The sequence below is a fragment of the Lacerta agilis genome, chromosome 17 (genome assembly GCF_009819535.1).
Source record: "Lacerta agilis isolate rLacAgi1 chromosome 17, rLacAgi1.pri, whole genome shotgun sequence".
NCBI lineage: Eukaryota > Metazoa > Chordata > Lepidosauria > Squamata > Lacertidae > Lacerta > Lacerta agilis.
The window spans coordinates 22,241,792-22,261,193 of NC_046328.1; the positions used below are offsets into that span (position 1 = coordinate 22,241,792).

Consider the following 19,402-nt stretch of genomic DNA (forward strand, 5'->3'; position numbering starts at 1 on the left):
TCCCATGCCCTAAACCAGAAGGGTCCTCCTCTCCGGCAAATGCACAAGCCCCTCCCCAAAGCCCCTCTCTGCCCCTCCCTCCCCATGGGGGTCCCTCACACCACTCATCGCTCACCATAAGTGCCAACCCCCGTGGTGTAGTGCCCAGTGCCAGCCGTGTTTTGTTACGTTTGTTGACTGAACTAAAAAGTTTTGTGAGCCCAATTAAAAAACAACAACCAACAACTCACATTTTTGTCATTTTGTTCCCCCCCCCTCTCTGTGATGACACTCGGGGTGGTCCACACCATCCACACACCCCTCCTTTGCCACTGGCTCTTCTTGTATTATAGGTAAGCTCTTTAAGAGTGGGGGTGCTTGTTTTTTGCAGTTGTACTCACACAGCACCTCAGCTTCCTGCAGTCCACAACAGTAGGCTGCAAAATAGCAAGATTAAATAAATAAATAAAAATCATTCATAAGAAATTCCCATCGTGGAAAAAAGGTTTTTTAAGTGCTTATGCTCACAATGTTAAGTAAATAAACCAGAAAATAGCACTTGCAACTGTATCTTCTTGTTCCTTCTTTTAATACAGTGGTACCTCTGGTTATGTACTTAATTCGTTTCAGAGGTCTGTTCTTAACCTGAAACTGTTCTTAACCTGAAGCACCACTTTAGCTAATGGGAACTCCCGCTGCCGCTGTGCCGCCAGAGCACGATTTCTGTTCTTATCCTGAAGCAAAGTTCTTAACCTGAAGTGTTATTTCTGGGTTAGCGGAGTATGTAACCTGAAATGTATGTAACCTGAGGTACCACTGTAATTTCATTGTGTGGGAGGGTGACAATAAATTTTCCACACCGGGTACCACCTGCCCCCAGCTCATCAATTAGGCTCTGAACCCAAAGCCAGTCCCTTTCCTTGTCTCTTTTCCCAGCTCTCCCCACCCTCGCCTTGCCTCATGCCTCTGAGAAAGAGACTTTGGGGCTTGGGTTCCCTCCAGTCTCTGGTTCATCCCCTCCGCACCAGGGCAAATCCAGATGCCTTCCCTGGGAGTCTCTCCTTGCCTTGGCAAAAGGTGGGCAGCAGCGTCTGGGAAACCAGGTGGCAAGCTGGACTCTGGCCTGATTTCTATGGGACACGGGTGGCGCTGTGGGTTAAACCACAGAGCCTAGGGCTTGCCGATCAGAAGGTCGGCGGTTTGAATCCCCGCGACGGGGTGAGCTCCGGTTGTTCGGTCCCAGCTCCTGCCAACCTAGCAGTTTGAAAGCATGTCAAAGTGCAAGTAGATCTGGTTCAACAGAAGCAGCTTAGTCATGCTGGCCACATGACCCGGAAACTGTACGCCGGCTCCCTTGGCCAGCAAAGCGAGATGAGCGCTGCAACCCCAGAGTCGTCTGTGACTGGACCTAATGGTCAGGGTTCCCTATATTTTTACCTTTATTCATTTCTATAACCAAAATTCTTCCCATTAGAGAGAGTTTCATTCTTCCCCATAACTCAAGATTTTTTCTTATATTTTTCCATGTCTTTACACAAGTATCTTGAAATATATTGGAGTTTTCCGCTGTTAACCATATTTCCAGATACTTCCACCTTTTTCTCAGTTGTCAGCCCACTGGCTATCTGCCAATCTTTTTTAGCCTGTGCATCCATATTTTTCACTAAAACCTTAGTTTTACTTGTTTTAAGACCTGCAACTTCTCCATATTTCCTTATTTCCTCTAATAACTTAGGTACACTTGCCAATAGTTTTTCTACAGAAAACACATCACCTGCAAAGGCTTTTATCTTACAATTCCATTGGCCCACCCATATCCCCTTTATGTCAGAATTATTTCTTATCCTCCGCACCAACAGCTCTAGGGCCATTTGCACAAAACAAAATATGTCCATCATAGGAGCCTACACAACACAAAACACTGTTACTGTATGTAGGTTTTGTTTTTTATCTTATATTTTGAAAATGTACATCCCTTTAATTTTTTGCCCCCCACCCCAACAGAGTGGGGCCCTAAGCTATAGCTTGTTTAGCTTATAGTAAATCCGGCACATCAATCCCAAACATGACTGAAGGGCAGCCAATGACTCTCAGCCCTCCTCTTCTTTTTGCAATATGAGGATAAGACCAGTCAGTATTACAGGGTTGTTAAAATTACAGGTAGGCAGCCGTGTTGGTCTGCCAGAGTCAAAACAAAATAAAAAATAAAAAAATCCCTTCCAGTAGCACCTTAGAGACCAACTAAGTTTGTTCTTGGTTAGAAAGGAGATGTCTGTCTGTATCTGTGCCAGTTTCTTTGTGAGATTTATGGACTTCCATTTCATGCGGCTCAATGTGGTATGGTTTGTTCTTGGTATGAGCTTTCGTGTGCATGCACACTTCTTCAGATACGTTGTTCAGATATTTCAGGGTTGTTAAAAGGATGCTGAAGTGCAATTCTATGCACGTCTTCTCAAAAGTAAGTCCCACTGTACAGTATTCGGTGGGACTTACCGGTACTCCGTTAGGAGGGCAGTCTAAGAATTACGGACAATTCTGTCAAGTTCGCTTCGATGACATATATTTAGCAAGCAGAACATTTCGAAAAAATCTATATGCATGCTGCAAATTATTATATTTTATTGTGCCGATGAAGTCAGTACTGGATGGGCCTGACATCCCACTTCACCCCGTCTTGAAATTAGAGGATGATGCCAGGAGAGTAGGGATTCTGGCACCTTTGTGCAACTCCCGTCCATCAGCTGCTCTCCTACGCTTTGAAGCGTTCGAAAAGGAGGGACTGGGCTAGGCATAGAGGTTCGTTTCTCAGTGGGAGATAGGGCTGCTTCTCATCTTGATTGAGCCAATCGAAGAGAAGATCGTCACCTAGAATCCCGCCTTCTCAACCCGCTCAACAAAAACAGGAACCTAGCAATGCGCGCGTGCGCACTGGTCCTTAGGGTATCTTCTATAGCTTAATGTCCGCCCTCTTCCCCCACCGAGCTCCGGTTTCAGACACGCATGCGTATTTTTCACTTTCGCTCTCCGCCGTTGAAGATTTTAGGCGCGTGCGCAGGACCTTTGCTTCCTTTGAACGGGCACAGGGAGCTCCATAGGTGCGCATGCGTACGAAGGTCAACGTTTGCATAAGGCCCCTCCTCGTCTCATAGAGGCTAAAACGGAAGAGGACCATCAGTTTGTCTGGATAAGTCACTTCCAGGTTCCCATTGAACAAGCTTTATCAAGTGTCCTCATCCCGCCACAGAAGTTAGAGCTGCCCACGGAAAGGAGTAGAGAAATCCAGGATTGTGACCGTTACTGGGGAACAAAGTGCCCGCAGAAGAACGAAGGGCAGCAGCAAAAAGGGGCTCGCGCTTTTTTCTTATTTGGGTTTTATTCAGCGAGAATTCCCACTCGTCCCTCACGGCATTCACAGATATTGAAAAACTCACACAACCAAAAATCCCACGCGCAGAAAGCCTCGAGCTAGAAAAAGTGAGTCATTCCTATCTTTGTATCTGTTTACAGAATAAACAAAATAAAAAATAAAAAATTCCTTCCTGCACACTTCTTCAGATACATATTTGTACAGATCTTTGTATCTCTTCCTCTTTTTTTTTTTAGTCGAAGGGGACTTTTCAGTAAAATACAGTACAGTATTGGGATTTTTTAAAATTGCATGGACAAACTTCACTGACTTCCCGTTCTGAAACCGAAATATATATATCTACACTTTTCATATATCTGCGATCCCGTCAAGAGCGACACCCCCATCCATGCTCTCCCTCTTGACCCTTCCCTTTTACTTCCTGCCTGCAAGGGGGAAACAGGAGAGGATAGCGCATGCGCGGTGCCGTGGCTGCTGCTCCTGCTGCTTCTCGGGCTCCTCTTCCGGCCTCCCCAGCCCCTGAGTAGGCTGAGGTACCGGGAGCCCCTCTCTGCTCAGGCGAAGTAGGGCTGACCTTTGACTCCGGAAGTGCACTGGACTTTGACTCCCCTTTATAATTTTTGGAGGGGGGGGCGGCCGTTCTCCGGCTTAATTTTGCTCTATACTTACCCAAGGGGCCCCCTAGCAATTTCGGGGCTGTTTCTTCCCGCCTCGGCTAGCACCCCCAGTTAGCACCCCCAGGGGCCACTTCCGGTGCAGGCTGGCTTGGTTTTGGGGTTCCTGTCGTCACTAGTTAGTGTTTTGGAGCAGCTTGTGCCATATCGAGCGTGGTCCCATTTTGCCGTCGTCCTCCCTCCTCCCCCCATTCCAGAGGCGCAGGAGTCCCACTGCAGCCCTTGCGAAGATCCACCAAGGTGTCCTGGCGGAGCCCCATCATTTGAAGTCAATATGGCATGAGTCTCCATAGTGAGCCTCCATAGTGGAGATAGTGGAGAAAGAAGCTTCTCCACAGTGGAGGTTGGGGAGGGGAGGGGATGGTTGCCCTGAGCGGGAGGGGGGGTATAGTGGTGTGGTGAACCTGCCTTGCTGAATGGGGAGCATGGGCCTTTGGTGAATCGCCCCCCTCTCCCCACCCCGCTGCTATAGGAAAGGGTTTGTAGAGTGAGCTGAAGTAAGACCCAAAAGTGGGGAGGAGAGGGTTCTGGATTCCCCAGGCCTTGTGGATCATGGGCCTCAAGCTGCCTTGATGAAGGAATCTGTGAGTGCCAGCTGTGCAGTGGTGTTCCCTGAGGAGGAGGAGGAAGAAGAGGAAGAGGCGGCCCCACCGTGGACATGGGGTCGCAGGTCCTGCAGATCCTACGCCAGGGCGTCTGGGCTTCACTGACCGGTGGCTGGTTCTTTGACCCGCACCAGAGCACCTTCTCCAACTGCTTCCACCTCTATACTTGGATCTTCCTGCTCATCTTCCCTTTCCTGCTGTACATGGTGAGTCTGGGTCTCAGTAGGCTGGGGGGGGGGGGAGTGTTGGTATGTTGGTGTTAACGTCTGTAGCACTTTTCAGGGTGCAAAGGGCTGTACAGCAGGAGCCTCCCTCCTGGAGAAGCTTTCCCTCCTTATTTATTCACTCATTTCTTTGTCCTCTTTCAAGGCACAAAAGGTACTGTATAGACAAGAATGTTAGAAGCTCTTGAAATTTCAGCTTCTTGCATCAATTAATCCCAGTGGCGGCTCTCCATTTACTCTCATAGCCTGAATCTTGCTGTTAAGATAGTGTTGTCTTTGCAAAGTGAGAAGCTTGAAGTGAGAAGCTTAAACAGAGATAGGAATAATTACTGATTGAATTTCAAGATGGGTGGATGGACAAGTGGCTTGGAATGCCTTGTATTTCAAGTCCAAGATGGAAGAGTCCAATGCCTGACTGATTTTCTGATGTGACTTAACTAAAAACATGGAGTGGAATATATCTTCCCACCCCCCACCAGCATTTTCTCCTTTTGGACCAGCTTCTAGCTCTCATGGCTTCCAAGCAATGCCATCCCAGTGCTTGCTTGAGGAAATCTGAGAACTTGTCTCTCAGGAATCATCCAGGAAAGAAATCGAGCTGTCATCTATTCCTGCAGGATCTGTGCTGCAGGATGCAACTACAGTCTACCTTGATGGATGGCTGTCCAGCTTCTGCTTAAATACCCCTAGCAAAGGAGAACTCACTGCCTCCCGAAGTAGTCACTTCCACTGTCAAACAACTCTTGCTGTTAGGAAGTTGTTTCTAATGTTTATCCATCTGCTTCCCTGCAGTTACTACCCATTTGTTTAAGTCCTGTCCACTGGAGCACCAGGGGTCAATCCTGCTCCATGTTCTTCTGCATGACAGCTCTTCAGATATTTGAAAAATGCTGTCATCTCTTTCCCCTCCCCCCATTAATTTTCTCTTCTCCAAGCCAAACATATACAGTTTTCTCAATAGTTCCGCATTGAACTTCATTTACAAATGCCTTGCCGACCCAGTTGCAAACGTTCAAACCAAAAGCCGGAGTCTAGTCTTGGTGGTTTTAGCAGATAAGTAATATTGCTGTGTAATGAGCAGAGACTCTGAGGACCAAAACTAGGGGTGGGGGTGGGGGTAGTGGCGGTAATTTGCACTACAGAACACTCCCGGTTCTGGCAAAAATCCTTCCAACTGTTATGCACTTTGGGAGAGGAGTTGCCATTGGCAAAATAGCAAGTGTGCATGTTTTTGTGTTAATGGAGCTTATCGCATAAGAACCCTGCTGGCTTAGGAAAGTTTTTAATGTGTGACATTTTAATGTATTTTAATCTTTGTTGGAAGCTGCCTAGAGTGGCTGGGGAAACCCAGCCAGATGGGCGGGGTACAAATAAATTATTATTATTATTGTTATTATTGTTATTATTATTATTATTATTTTATATTGCATCTTGTTTACCACAGTGACCCCCAACCATTCCATCAGGAACCAGCAGAGGGAGCCAGTGTTAGAAACTGAGATAGGAAACCTAGGAGCTAAATGGCACCTTAAACCTAAGTTATGGGCGCAACAACAGAATGCCTAGGTGTGCTTTTTTATAACCAGAATACAAAGCTGAAAATCAATGAATTGCAGCTGAAATACTATGTTTATTTTTCACATGGTCTAGTCCTTCCCCTGCCCACTCTTCTAATATTCTTAAGAGGGTCTCTTTGCCAGTCTTCAGAGTAGCTGGAAGTAAAGGTAAAGGGACCCCTGACCATTAGGTCCAGTCGCGGACGACTCTGGGGTTGTGGCGCTCATCTTGCTTTATTGGCCGAGGGAGCCGGCGCACAGCTTCCGGGTCATGTAGGGAGGCAGAAAAAGGTCCTCCTTTCCTTCCACTCAGTAGTTTTAATCTGAAATCATAGGTGCAGTACTTCGCCCACAGCTCAGAAACTGCTCATGCTAATGAAATGTTGCAAAATGTGCCTAGAACAATGGGAGTTTTGAACACTGGAGGGAGCAAGAGAACTAGGGCCCAATCCAGCCCTTTCTGAACTGCTTGCATTCCAGCTGGTCATTATTTGTTTATTTATTAAATTACATTTGCATCCCGCCTTTCCTCCAGAGAGCACAACTTTATGCTTGGTTCTGTTTGATGTTGGTTGCTTTGATACTATTTTTAATACATGTTTTGGCATGGGTTGATTTTATGTTTGTGCTTTGCTGATTCCTTGATTTTGCAAACACCCGGAGGACTTCGTTGATGAGTGATGTAAACCAGTGTTAGAAACTCAGGTATATAAGCTAATGGCCAAATGGCACCTTAAACCTGGGTTACGGTCACCGCAATGGAATGCCTAGCCACCTTTTTTTTTACAGTGACATTTATTAATACTACTACTACTATTAAATTCATTTCTATATTTTAAAGAAAAAAATCTCAAAGCAGTTTACAACACATTAAAACCACAAATAAAACAATCCAGATTAAAACAAACTCAAGCTTCAAAGAAAACATTTCAGATACTTCTCTTAAGTGCATTTTGCTTCCCCCCTGTTTATTTACTTACTTAATTCCAGGTAGGGGATACATTGTGACCAACAGTTGACAATATAAAGGTTATGAGAATGTAGAAAATAAGGCGAGGAACTAATGTATATGCAGCTACACAAGATGTATAAAGAACTGTCATGGAACGCTGGGTGGGAAGTCTAAAAGATCTATTGTATAAAAACGGAAAATGATGCAATTGTAAATTTGAAAACTTAACATATATATATATATATATAGAGAGAGAGAGAGAACACACACAAACACACACTGCTGCCCCATAGCAGAGGACCTCTAAGAAGCCAGTGTGGTGTAGTGGTTAGTGTGTTGCACTAGGACCTGGGAAATCAGGGTTCAAATCCTCACTTAGTCATGAAGCTCACCAGGTGACCTTGGGCCAGTCACAGCCTCTTAACCTACTTCACAGGACTGTTGTAGGGATTAACTGAGGAGTGGGGGGGGGGGTGAACCATGTACTCTGTGGGAATACACTCCGTGGGTGTCTTTGCACCCGCGATTATTTGTATCTGGTTAATGTCAATAATGTGCACTATTTAACGTATACTTCCGAGTAAAAGCGAAAGTGAAAGCAGGACTCAGTAGGCGTCTTGCCACTGAGATCCCTCCGCTTAGACTTTTTGGCTCCAAAGGTTTAAACTTGTTAATGGTCAGTTAATCTGCTTCCCGCCCTTTTCAAGGGCAGCAACAGTGTTCTGATTGGTAAAAGTATTGATCATGACGTTGCCTGTTCGTTGTCAATAAAAGGCTGCGGCTCCCCGTTTTGGGCAGATAGTTAGGATTGATCAGTCATTCAGGTAGTCGGGGTTTTGGGAACGGGTTGGTTGGGTTGGTTGGGTTAGAAGCGCGTGCAGGAGGTAGAGAGGTTAGATTGCGGAAGAATTGGCGGTAAAGGTTTAGCTAGCTTTAGCTTTAGTATAGGTTAGTCTTGCGGAAGAATTGGCGGTACAGGGTCGGCTAGTTTAGGTAGGCTTAGAACAGTCGAGGCATAGAGAAAAGTAATAGCCTATGCGGGTCAGCCAAAGCCATCAAAAGAAACAATGGTTGTCTGTCTTTATTTCATCTTAATTTAATTTTTCCTAGTTTACTAGCACTCTTGCTTGGCCGTAGTTTTGGCCACCTTTTATTTGGGTACGTTACTTAAGGGAACAAGTTAGGAGGTCGCAAGTGTTTGCAGGTACATCTACGAGGCACTTTTTCATCCGAACTACTCACGCACCCTTCAGATTCAGCCTGGCGGACCGCGGCGCGGTGTGAGTTAAGCTCTGGAATTACCGGCCGTCCCATTCGCAGGCTTGGCCGGCACCCATGCAAGGACGCATGTGAGGCGCTGGCCGCAGATCCCCAGCAACTGGTATCCCGTGTGCAGTTGACCTTGTCCTGCACACGGGAGGCTCCAGCAAAGAATCCCCGCAGTACTCCTTGGAGGAAAAGGTGGGACATGAACGCAGTGAATAAGCTCTTCTGCTTACCTTCTTAAGAAAGCTGGAAGAGCCAGCCAGATGGAGAGTTCAGTTGCCAACTTGGCATCCAGAGATCTCTACATGATTGCAGCTGGACCCACACCAGTTGCAAAATGCACCTGATGAATTTTGATCACTGGTGTAAGGACGCTGTAAATAAATAAATAATAAAGAAACCCCAAGCCCTGGGAATTCAGTTGCTGTTTCAGGCACAGTCTCGTCTCGCTGCTTGCGGTTGCTCCTTGCCAAGCATGTGAAAATCAAAATGGGGAAGATGCTGTGTGAAACTGGAGCTGGACAGCTGGTGTGGAGGAGGGGGGAGTGGGTCCTAGTGGCGTGCGTACTGTACAGTGGTACCTCGGGTTACAGACGCTTCAGGTTACACACTCCACTAACCCAGAAATAGTACCTTGGGTTAAGAACTTTGCTTCAGGATGAGAACAGAAATCGTGCTCTGGTGGCGGGAGGCCCCATTAGCTAAAGTGGTACCTCAGGTTAAGAACAGTTTCAGGTTAAGGTCGGACCTCCAGAACTAATTAAATTCTTAACCCGAGGTACCACTGTACATGGCTAGTGTTGCCTGGTGCCCGACAGCTTTACTCCCCTGCCCCAAATCTCTGCAGAAGGCTCAATCCTGAAGGATTGTTTGTGTTGCTTAGGAGAAGCTTGAAACGCCTTCTCCCAGCAATGTTTTCACTACAGGTGGAGAGTCAATGCTACTTCTGAACCTGCTTCATCAGTGTTAATTACTTGTTCAATTTTCAGGTAACAACCCTGGAGAGCTGCTGCCAGTCAGTGTGGACAATTCTAGTTGGACAGTGGTCAGACTTGGTATAAGGCTGTTTTTTATGTGCCTACAGAGTTATGGGGAAGGGTTGTAAATGAGTGGTAGAACATCTGCTTTGCATTCAGAAGGGTGGTCCCAGGTTCAGTTCCCAGCACCTTGAAGTAGGACTGGGAGAGACCCCCATCTGAAACCCCAAAGAGTCACTACCAGTGTGTGAATTCAATACTAAGGTAGATGGTCCAGTGGTTTGTCTTGGTATAAGACTGTTTTCCTAAAAATTAAAGGAATTTGGCATGCTCCCAGTTAGGTGCCTAAAGGACATGGAATTATTGTACATGTTTTTGCGTGGCTGCAGCCAGGTTGACTTGGAAGGTGTGGGCTCTACTTGTGGCTCCTCCCCAGCCTCTTGTTTGTGTTTGTGGCTCTGGCCTTTTATCAACTCATCCCACTACAGACTCAATAGGAACTTCAATGGCTCCAAAGAAATAGGCCCATTCTGTGCAGTTGGGAATGGAGGGAAATCAGGGGTTCTGGGATACGACTGTCAGAGCACCACTTAATAATGGCCAGGTTTCTCTGAGTCACTGCTTCCAAGTGTCTTTGGGGGTGAGATATGATGGGGTCGCTCAGGTGTGGGAATTTCAGTGGCCCAATCAAGAGTCCCTCAGATGATGCATTCCTGTAGCTTCTTTCCAGCTTTTGGGACTAAAATAGGCTTGTTAGCAGAGCATCACTGCTGAAAGCAAATTGCTCACCAGTGTCCTGTTTAGATTTTGCCGCTGCAAGTCTGCAAAGCAAAATCCTCAGTCTGAACAATGCTCAGAAGACTTTGTGTACTAAACTGGGAATCTAGGTGTCTGGCAACCCAGTCTGATGGTCAGGGTATAAGCAAAAAGTTGTTATTACTATGATTACTATTATTACTGTGTTGTTGTCAACTCTGACTGGCACTGGCTGTCCCGTTCTTAGGCAGAAAAGAGTGCTTCCTATCTACTTTGAGCTGGAGATGCTGGAAATTGAAAATGAGGCCTTCTGGGTACAAAGTGTGTGCTCCTCCACTGAACTGTGATACCTCTTTCTGGACTGTTAACCTTAGAGCTCCCTCTCGGCATCTGGTGGGGGAACTGAGCATCCTGATGCTCTCAGCATTCTTTTGAAAAAAATGCCGAGTTTCTTTGTGCAGATAGCTTCAGTCGGGCTCAGTGGAGCTCTTTAGTTAAACATAGCTCTTTTCACCGGGCGTGGGAGTTGAATGTAAACATTAAAACATTCCCTCATGGTGTGTGCACCAGCTTGAAGTTACAACACTGCCTTCTATGTTCTCACAATTAAAAAAATGTTTTGCTTCAAATACCTGTACCTGAAAAAGAATTTTGTGTAGCTCAGAAGCTCACTTCTGTCATTCTGAACGTGAATTGGTTCCAAAGAAGTACTGTGCCATTTGAACTGTGTTTGTTCGGAAGTTACAAGGGCACGGATATTCAGGTGTGCTTCTGAATCAGTTTCTGTTGTGCAAAGAACAGGTGCCTAGTGTTTGTGTGTGTGTGTGTGTGTGCATGCGTTTTATGCTACCTATGCTAGGCTTTGGGCTGCCACCAGATTGGGCTGCTGCAATGCACTTCCTGCGGGGCTGCCTTTGAACATAGACTGGAAGTTGCAGCTTGTGTATAATGCTGCTGCCTGGAAAAAGCAGGCTAGAAAATCTGAATGCATAGCTCCGATTTTTGTGCCAATTGCATTGGCTGCCAATAAGTTTCTGGGCTCAATTCAAAGTGCTTGTCTTAACCTTCCAGACCCTAAATGGCTTGGGACTGGATACTATTTTGTTTGTGCACTAAATATCTGATTCAATGATATTCCTCGAATGCCTGTTCTTCAGATCAACTAAGTTGGTGTGCACAGGAGACGGGACCTTCTCGGTGGTGGCCCCAAAACTCTGGAATTCCCTACCAGTTGGATCATGCCTTTCCCTTTCATTACAATAATGCAGAACTTTTTTCCTTCCAGCTACCTTTAATACACGCACTGAAAAGCTGCACATTTCAGAACAGCGCACTCAAAGTGGTTTGTTGATTTCTTTAACGTGGATGCTAATACCTGCGGTATCTTTATCTACTCCTTTTTATGCACAGCCATCTTTTTCCCTGGCAGGTGATGCCTCCCAGTATCGTGGTGGCAGGTGTCTACTGTGCGGTGGTTGCCACCTTCTTCACCACAGTCAAGACCATCAACTACCGCCTGCACACCATGTTTGATCAGGGTGAGATTGTGGAGAAGAACTCTGCACTTGCGGAGGGTGCCAAGGCCGATGATGGTGCTGCAGTGGACGAGGGGAACTTGGCCAGGTGAGCAGGGGGTCTGAGAGGGTGCGACTCAGCTTCTTGCGGTTGGGTGACTTCCACGGACCGCCTTTGCCCTGCCTCTGTTCTGGTCCCCGTCGTACTTGCGAGATTATTTTTTTATTCTTATTTGATGTGAAAGTGTTGCTTAAAAACATAAGGTGAGCAATGCTAGATCAGGCCAAAGGCCCATCTACTCCAGCGTCTTGTTTTCAAAGCAGACTGCTAAATGCCCACGAAAAGCCCAAAAGTAGGATCCGAGTGTAGCATCACTCTCCCCACCTGTGATTCCCAGCAGCAAGTATCCAGGAGCATATTGCCTCCGTCATCTGGGGACAGGATTTAGCTTTGTTGTCTAACGAATCCCATTTAGCAGCATAGGAACTTAAGAAACTGCCCAATACCAACCCAGACTGTTGGTTCATCTAGGTCAGCATTGTCTACAGTGTCTGGCAGCGGTTCTTGAGGGTTTCAGGCAGGGGACATACCTGGGTACGGCGTTAAGGATTGAACCTGGGACCTTTGGCGTACAAAGCAGATGCTGTCTTGCTGAGCTATAGCCCCTCACCAATCAGTATTGTTTATAATTTTAAACTTGGCCCTGGCTCCATTCCTCTCCCTCTCTCCTTGCAGAGACCCTGGCGGGGTGGAGATGACAGTGTTTCGGAAGGTCAGCTCCACACCTCCGGTGAGATGCAGTTCCCAACACTCTGTGTTTGGCTTCAACCAGGTCATGGTAAGAGCGAGGAAGCTTCTCGAAAAGGGTTGGAAAATGGGGGCTGAGAGCACTGGTGGCGTTATCGGGACCACAGTCATCCCCTTTGGCGAGAGAAAGCATCAAGGGGGCAGCACCGAACCTGGCACCGCAGAACGAGCTGTTGAGACATGCCACCTTCCTCCAAAGCTTTTTTTTTGGGGGGGGGAATGGCATAGGATGCTGCTGGGAAGGTGTCTGGCTGAATTGCACTGTCTGCTGTCTTCTCATTCTGTGACTCTAGGATTTATTTACAGAGTACAGATGGACAGGTGCCAGGCTCTTGCTGGCCTGGATTTTGCATTGCAGAATCTTGTATGAGCTCAGCTGGCTCAGATCAGTGGCCTATCCTGCTTCCCCCAGCGGCCATCTCCCACTTGTGACTGGCATTCAGAGGTGTCAGGGTGCCTCTGACCCTGGAGGCAGATTACAGCCAGTGGGACTAGTAGCCCTGGACAGCCTTGTCCTCGGTCTGTCTAATTGCCTTTTGCAGGCCTCTAAACTAGTAGTCGGCACTGCATCTTAAGGGAGGTGGATTCCATCATTTAACTTACATGCTTTGTAAAGATGTATTCCCTTTGGTCTGCTCTGAATATACCACCACTCAGCTTCCTTGGATGACCCTGGGTTATAGCATTGTGAAAGAAGGGATGACCTTGACCATGTTATCCCATAGTTGCTTCCCTTCCCCCCACTCCACCCCAAAAGCCCCCAATGTTGTAGCATTTCCTTTATCTTGTATATGTAAAAGACGTAGCTGAGGTTAACTCAGCATGCACAGACTTAGGGACATCCCAGTTTTCAGGTGGGTGGCCTGGCAGTTGCTGATGCTGCCATCCCACAAGGAAGGTGCAAACCTGATCAGAAGCCCAGGACTACCAGGGGTCACTCATTCAAGTGGAAGCAGAATATGTGTAATAAATGAAAAACGAGAACAGCAGCAGTGATAAGAGCATCTGAGTCCTGCCCTTCAGAAGGGAGGTACTCCAGATAAGCCCTCAAATGGTCTAGTTGAAATTAAGTGCTGCACGGGAGCAGTGGGGTTAGGGGTCGGGTGCTTGGCCCTTAAGGGGGTGGGCTGCACTTCAGCACAGGATCAAGAGATCCTTGCATGAAGAGTACCCCCACCGCCCTCCAGCTGGACCTCAGACTTCGTCAAGAGAGTGTTATGAACATAGGAAACTGCCTTATACTGAGTCAGAGTATTGCCTATACCGACTGGCAGCAGCTCTCCAGGGTTTCAGGCAGGATTCTCTTCCAGCCATCCTGGAGATGCCAGGGATTGAACCTGGGATTTTTTTATTTTTTATTTTTTTGCGTGTGCTATGCTCACACTGAGCTCTGGCCGCTCTGAAAGGCGTGGAGGTCCAGCCTTCATTCCTGCCCTCCCTCAATAATCTTTCTGTGAAATAGCAGTTTGATATTTCTCTTTGCCTTTTAGGATCTGCTGCCCCACTTGGAGGACGGGAGGCCTATAAGAGGTGAGACTATTCCCTCTGCCGATTCTGTCCAAAACATGACAGCATGGATTCATTTCAGTTATAAATCGGGGGCAGGGGAGGGGCGGGGAAAATCCACTCTGCACAAGGCGCCTTTGCAGCAAATGGACTTGTGTCTGAACCTCCCAGCACTACGATACTGCAGGCACTCTGCCGTTTTCTGGTAGCTTTCCAATGTATGTGTTTCAACAACAACAAACTTTATTTGCGTAGCCTACAGGCCATTGCATCAAAAAGACACATATTACAGATACTGGAGAAAGCGCTATATAAACCAATAAAATGAGCTGAATCAGAATTCAGCACAACACAATTAAAACAAAATAGATGAGATCTTAGTTATAAGTTCATGCAGAGGGCGCTATTATCATTCAGCTGGCAGCCCTCAATTTCATGTGTTTCTGAATAGGGGCAGAAAGTGGCCCTGATGATCTTACCCTCCTGAGCTCTCCAGGAGGTGGTGGGTTTCTCCAGCCATGTGCCTTGAAGCAGGGGCAGGGCAATTTGCAGCCCTAAGGCTAGATCGGGCCCTTGGCTTAATTTCATGTAAGGGGGGGGGGAGGAAGGGGGCTGCGGCGCCTGCGGCCAGTATGCAGCCCCCAGCAGATTACGCCCAAGGGAACGTGGACCTCGATAGAGAAGAGATGCCCTCATCTGCCTTAGAGCAACGAGCCCTGGCTTTATAGCTGAGATTGGAGGCATGAATGAGGGGTGGTGAGAGGGTGGGTTGTCTGCGATGGGGGAAAGTCTCTCAAGCTCCTGTTGCTTCATCCTACAGACATCAAAGAACTCGTGCGTGAGCAAGGCAGCAACAACGTCATTGTCACGGCAGCTGACCGGGACATGCTCCAGCACTGTGCCCCCGAGAACCGTGGTAGGTCCCTGGCTGTGGTAGGCGGGGTGAGAAGGAGGGAGGCCCTAAACAAGACGGGAAGAAGTAGGTTTATAGACTTACAAAGCTGACTTCTTCCAAGCTGGGCTGTCCGTCTGTCTATCCCAGTGTTTCTGCTGTGACTGGCAGTGGGTTTCAAAGGATCTCAACAGCCATCTGGTCCAAATCCCTTATGATTACCACACCCTTGCAAGGTTGCCACCCAGCCTTTGCTTAAAATCCTCTAACGCACCACCTTCTAAGGCATAGCACCGTTCCATAGCTTGCACTGTCCAGAAATTCTTCCTAATGTTTTGTCAAAATCCCCTTTCCTGTAACTTGGTTTGGGGCCTGCCCTCTGGAGCAACAGAAAACATTTGCGCCATCATCTGTGTCACAGTCCTTTTGAATATTTGGAGATGGTTTACATGTCGCTTCTCAATCGCACCTTCATATTCACACCTATCTGTTCCTCATAGGACGTGGTCTCCGTCACCATCTTTTTTTGCTACCTTCCCCTGGTGTGTTGCAGTTTGTCAAGATCTTTCCCAGCCCTGCCACTTGGGAGCCTTTTTTCATGTATAATATGTACAACTCCCCACCCCCAGCAAATGTTACACAAAAAGAGAAGCAACTCGCCATAGGCGACCAGAAATTCTATGCAGGCAAGCGAGTGGGCTGACAGAGGAGAGACAGTTCACTCCATTCCTCTTCTGTGCTAATCATGGAGGGAGGAAAATCTCTTCTTCCATGATAAGCATGGAAATGCAGCAGCACAAGAGGGTCAGAGTAATCCACTCCCCCTCTGGCAGCTCACTTGGTAGAAGTCTCAGGCAACTTCTTATATTCCTATTGCTGCTTCTCAAAAAGAGGAGTGTCTGTAATCTTCCTGCCTGGAGATTAATGTGTGGATTGCAGGCTTTTTCAGACACATAGGATTGTTTCTAAGAGTAGACCTATTGAGTGCTGCTGTCATTAGACAGTGAGCTGGATATCTCTTGTTCAGTACAAGGAACTTGTTGCCCTGCTGTTGGCAGCTGTGTGAGTGGAAATAGCACTCCATTGAGAGCACTTCATGAGGAAACAATTCGAGACTGTCTCAGAAAAGCTAGCTTGACGCAATCTGGCCTGTAGCAGTGTCAAAAAGACTTGCTTCCCACGGTAGAGTGGTCCAAGGCACTTGGAAGCGGTACCATTTTGAATCGGTGCTGTTTCCGTTCTTATGTTTCGTTAACAGAGAGTCAAATCTCAAGCCCCCCACCCCCACCCCCCCAGTTACCCAAGTGAAGTGACACTCTGGAGTGATTTCACTGTTTTGCCTGAGATTTTGGGCAGAAAAATTGTATTCCACTTTTATTTTTTATTTATATTGTTGTGCTTATTTATTTTTGCTTCCTCTTATCATCAGTGTACATACCATCAACTGTACATAGACCATCTTTTCACTCTGCTTGTCCATAGCGACTCAGATATCATCGCTCCAGATTCATATCTTTACCCATTATGCACCCATTTCAGGGGCAGATCTACTGCGAAAGTAATGAAGCATAAATTTCAAGGCCCCAATCCCAGAGGGCCCCAGAAGTGAATAGTTCACATTGCTTTAGAAAAAGGGGGGGGGGGTTAAATTTTCGTTCCCAGAGTTTGAGAGTCGGTAGCACAGATGTAAAGATTGTTGTAAACAACCCCATTGAAGAAGATAACAGTGGTTGCCCAGACCTCACTGCTGGTAGCAAAGGGCCCCTGAAAATGTAGGCCCGCCACTGACCCATTTTATATGCTTTCCTGTGCATACATCCTTGGGTGGGGCTAAGATCCCAGCCAGCTAATAAATGTCCCTGTCTTGAGACGTGCACTTGTGTGTAATGCCCTCCTCCTCTCTGCCTTGCCCTCTCTCCAGCCAGTGATGTCAGGATGGTTTCTGCTGATGTGGAAGGTGCAAGCGGTAGCCTGCTGCCTCTTCCCAAGGCAGAGCCCCCACCTGCTGGGAGGAAGCAGCCTCCCTCCCTCCCAATGCAGACTTCCCTGCAGAGCACAGATTCCTCGGAGCAGTCTCCCCCTGCCGGGGCAGGGTCCCGGGCCCCACCGCGCTGGACCGCCAGCGAGTCGGAGAGCATGGGGGACACACCGCTGAGCCCTCTAATCAAGAGCAGCTTGAGCGAGGAGCTCAGCCAGAGCTTCCTGAGCCTGGCGTTGCCAGAGGCTGGGGGTCATGGCCGCCGCGAAAAGCGCTGCTCCGGAACAGACTACCAGCCCTTGGAACCCCGCCCGGAGCGGCCCCTCAAGGCCGGCTCTTCGGACAGCTGCTTCAGCGGCACCGACAAAGAGACCCCCAGCACTCTGAGCAGCTACCGCAGCGAGAAGACCAACTCCACGCACTTGGACAGCCCCTCGCTCGGCCCCGGCCCTGGAGACGGGGCGCGGGGAGACGAGGGCGGGCCCGGCATATCCCCACCCCCCGACGGCGGCAGTGACACGGACGCCCTCTCTGACAGTGAGCTGCTGCGCTCCCCTGAGCTGGGCCTCCTCGGGGAGCTGAGCTTTGACACGCAGAACACCCTCAACTCCCTGGAGACGGTCAAGGGCGACGGCGAGCTGTGGGGGTGCCCCGAGCCGGAGCAAGTGGTCCGGCCGAAGGAGCTGGGCCTCAAGGGCCGGCGGCGCCTCTCCCGCAAGCACGGCAGCTCGTACCTGCCCATGCGCACCCTCCTGGACAGCAAGGCTTACGCCGAGGGCTTTTTCGCCGACGAGGACTCGAGCGACTGCAGCGACCTGAGCCGGGCTTCCAGCTTGCACTCCCAGCACAACTACAGCACTGACACCTCTTCCAGCACTTCCTGCTACTCTCCCGAGCGCCACCCACCCGCCCAACACGGCAAGCAGTGCCTCCCCTCTGCCGAGGCCAAGCCCCCGCCCCCTCTGCCCCCTGAAGGCGCCACCCTCCCTCCCCAACATTCCCACTACGCCCAGCGCTCTGGGAGCACGGCCAGCGCCAAAACCCACGCCCGTGTCCTCAGCATGGACGGGAGCCACATGGAAGTGAAGCCCGCGGGCTGCCTCACGGTCTCCAAGTCGGATTTGGAGTCCCACGCGGGGAAGCTGACTGCGGAGCAGGAACTGGGCAGCGCCGTGCGGAGCCAGTCTGCCAACCAGCCCGGCTGGAGGGGGGAGCTGCAGGCCGAAGGGGCCGTCGGAGGAGGTGAGTCCCTGAGATACTCCAGGTGTGGCTTGACTGCCCAAGGGGAGAGCTCACAATGTTGTTCGAAAAGTTGGACACGGCTCCCAGTCTCTGCCTAGCCACAGCAAGATTCCAGGGGGTTCTTGGCACTCAAACCAGGGTCTGTGTTTCTTAGAGAAGCAGGACACGGTGGAGGCTGTCATAGCTTTAAGATAACTGGTTTATTTGCATCTATCCACCTTTAGTCTGCATGGAGAGGAAGTACAGATCTTGCACCATGGTCACCTCAAGAGGGGCTGGTTCCCCACAGCAGTGCAGCGCTGCTCCCCCTTGGTTCCCCAAGGCATCTCTCCCAGCCTGCCTTCAGCCAAGATCCTTCTGCCCTTTATTTCAGCTATTCCAAGGCTCATGCCAAAGCCCCCCCCAAAAAAACTCTTCCTGCAACATCACACCCAACTGCCCAGCTTTACAGGCAACATGGGCAGGGAACACATTGTGACTCCCCGGCCACCGCGATGTTATCGCCAGCTCAAAATGTCTGAAACCGGTATCACAACCTGAGCACCATACCGGTTTCAGACCATTTGCCGAGATATCGCCCAGCCCTAGTGGGGAGTTGCCTGTCACCAGAGTCAGGAGGCAACAGGGGGGACGGGACGGGACGGGACACCATCTTCAGCAGAGGATCGCTTGGGCTTTTCTCTTGCAGCTGCCACTGGAGAGGACGGGCCCAAGCCTGACCGGTCCAGCAGCATCAAGCGCATGCAGGCCATAAGGCGGAGGCATAACGCGGGCAGCAACCCCACCCCCCCGTCCTCAGTGATGGGGTCCCCACCCAGGTAAGCACCGCAGCACATGCATGCACTTTCTCCTTTTTCAGTTGGTGTTTTTTTTTTTAAATTATTATTATCTTGCCTCTTCTCACCCTCCTGCCTCTCCCTGCAGTTTACAGGACCTGCAGCGAGGCCGGGCCTCTTCGCACTCTCGTGCGCTCACCCTCCCCTCTGCCCTGCAGTTCGCCAGCTCCCTCCTGCTGCCGCGAGGGGCCATCCACGAAGCCTGCAACTTCGACGACACGTCTGAAGGTGCCGTGCACTACTTCTACGACGAGAGCGGTGAGCGAGGGG

The 19,402-nt window shown here is 49.0% G+C and overlaps 1 protein-coding gene across 2 annotated transcripts in view; it reads left to right on the forward strand.

Annotated features, from left to right (window-relative positions):
- Window positions 1-3,684: 3,684 nt before the first annotated feature.
- PCNX3 (pecanex 3) overlaps window positions 3,685-19,402 on the forward strand; it is a 48,404-nt gene continuing 32,686 nt past the window's right edge. Inside the window, exons 1-8 of one of the 2 annotated variants that reach the window (XM_033136419.1) lie at window positions 3,685-4,831; window positions 11,786-11,979; window positions 12,607-12,709; window positions 14,169-14,208; window positions 15,005-15,100; window positions 16,998-18,296; window positions 18,985-19,114; window positions 19,221-19,390. In XM_033136419.1, the coding sequence (XP_032992310.1) occupies window positions 4,679-4,831; window positions 11,786-11,979; window positions 12,607-12,709; window positions 14,169-14,208; window positions 15,005-15,100; window positions 16,998-18,296; window positions 18,985-19,114; window positions 19,221-19,390 (2,185 nt within the window). In that variant the 5' untranslated portion in view covers window positions 3,685-4,678. Of the gene's footprint in view, window positions 4,832-11,766; window positions 11,980-12,606; window positions 12,710-14,168; window positions 14,209-15,004; window positions 15,101-16,997; window positions 18,297-18,984; window positions 19,115-19,220; window positions 19,391-19,402 lie in introns of both variants that reach the window. The other variant, XM_033136420.1, reaches the window with a different exon arrangement.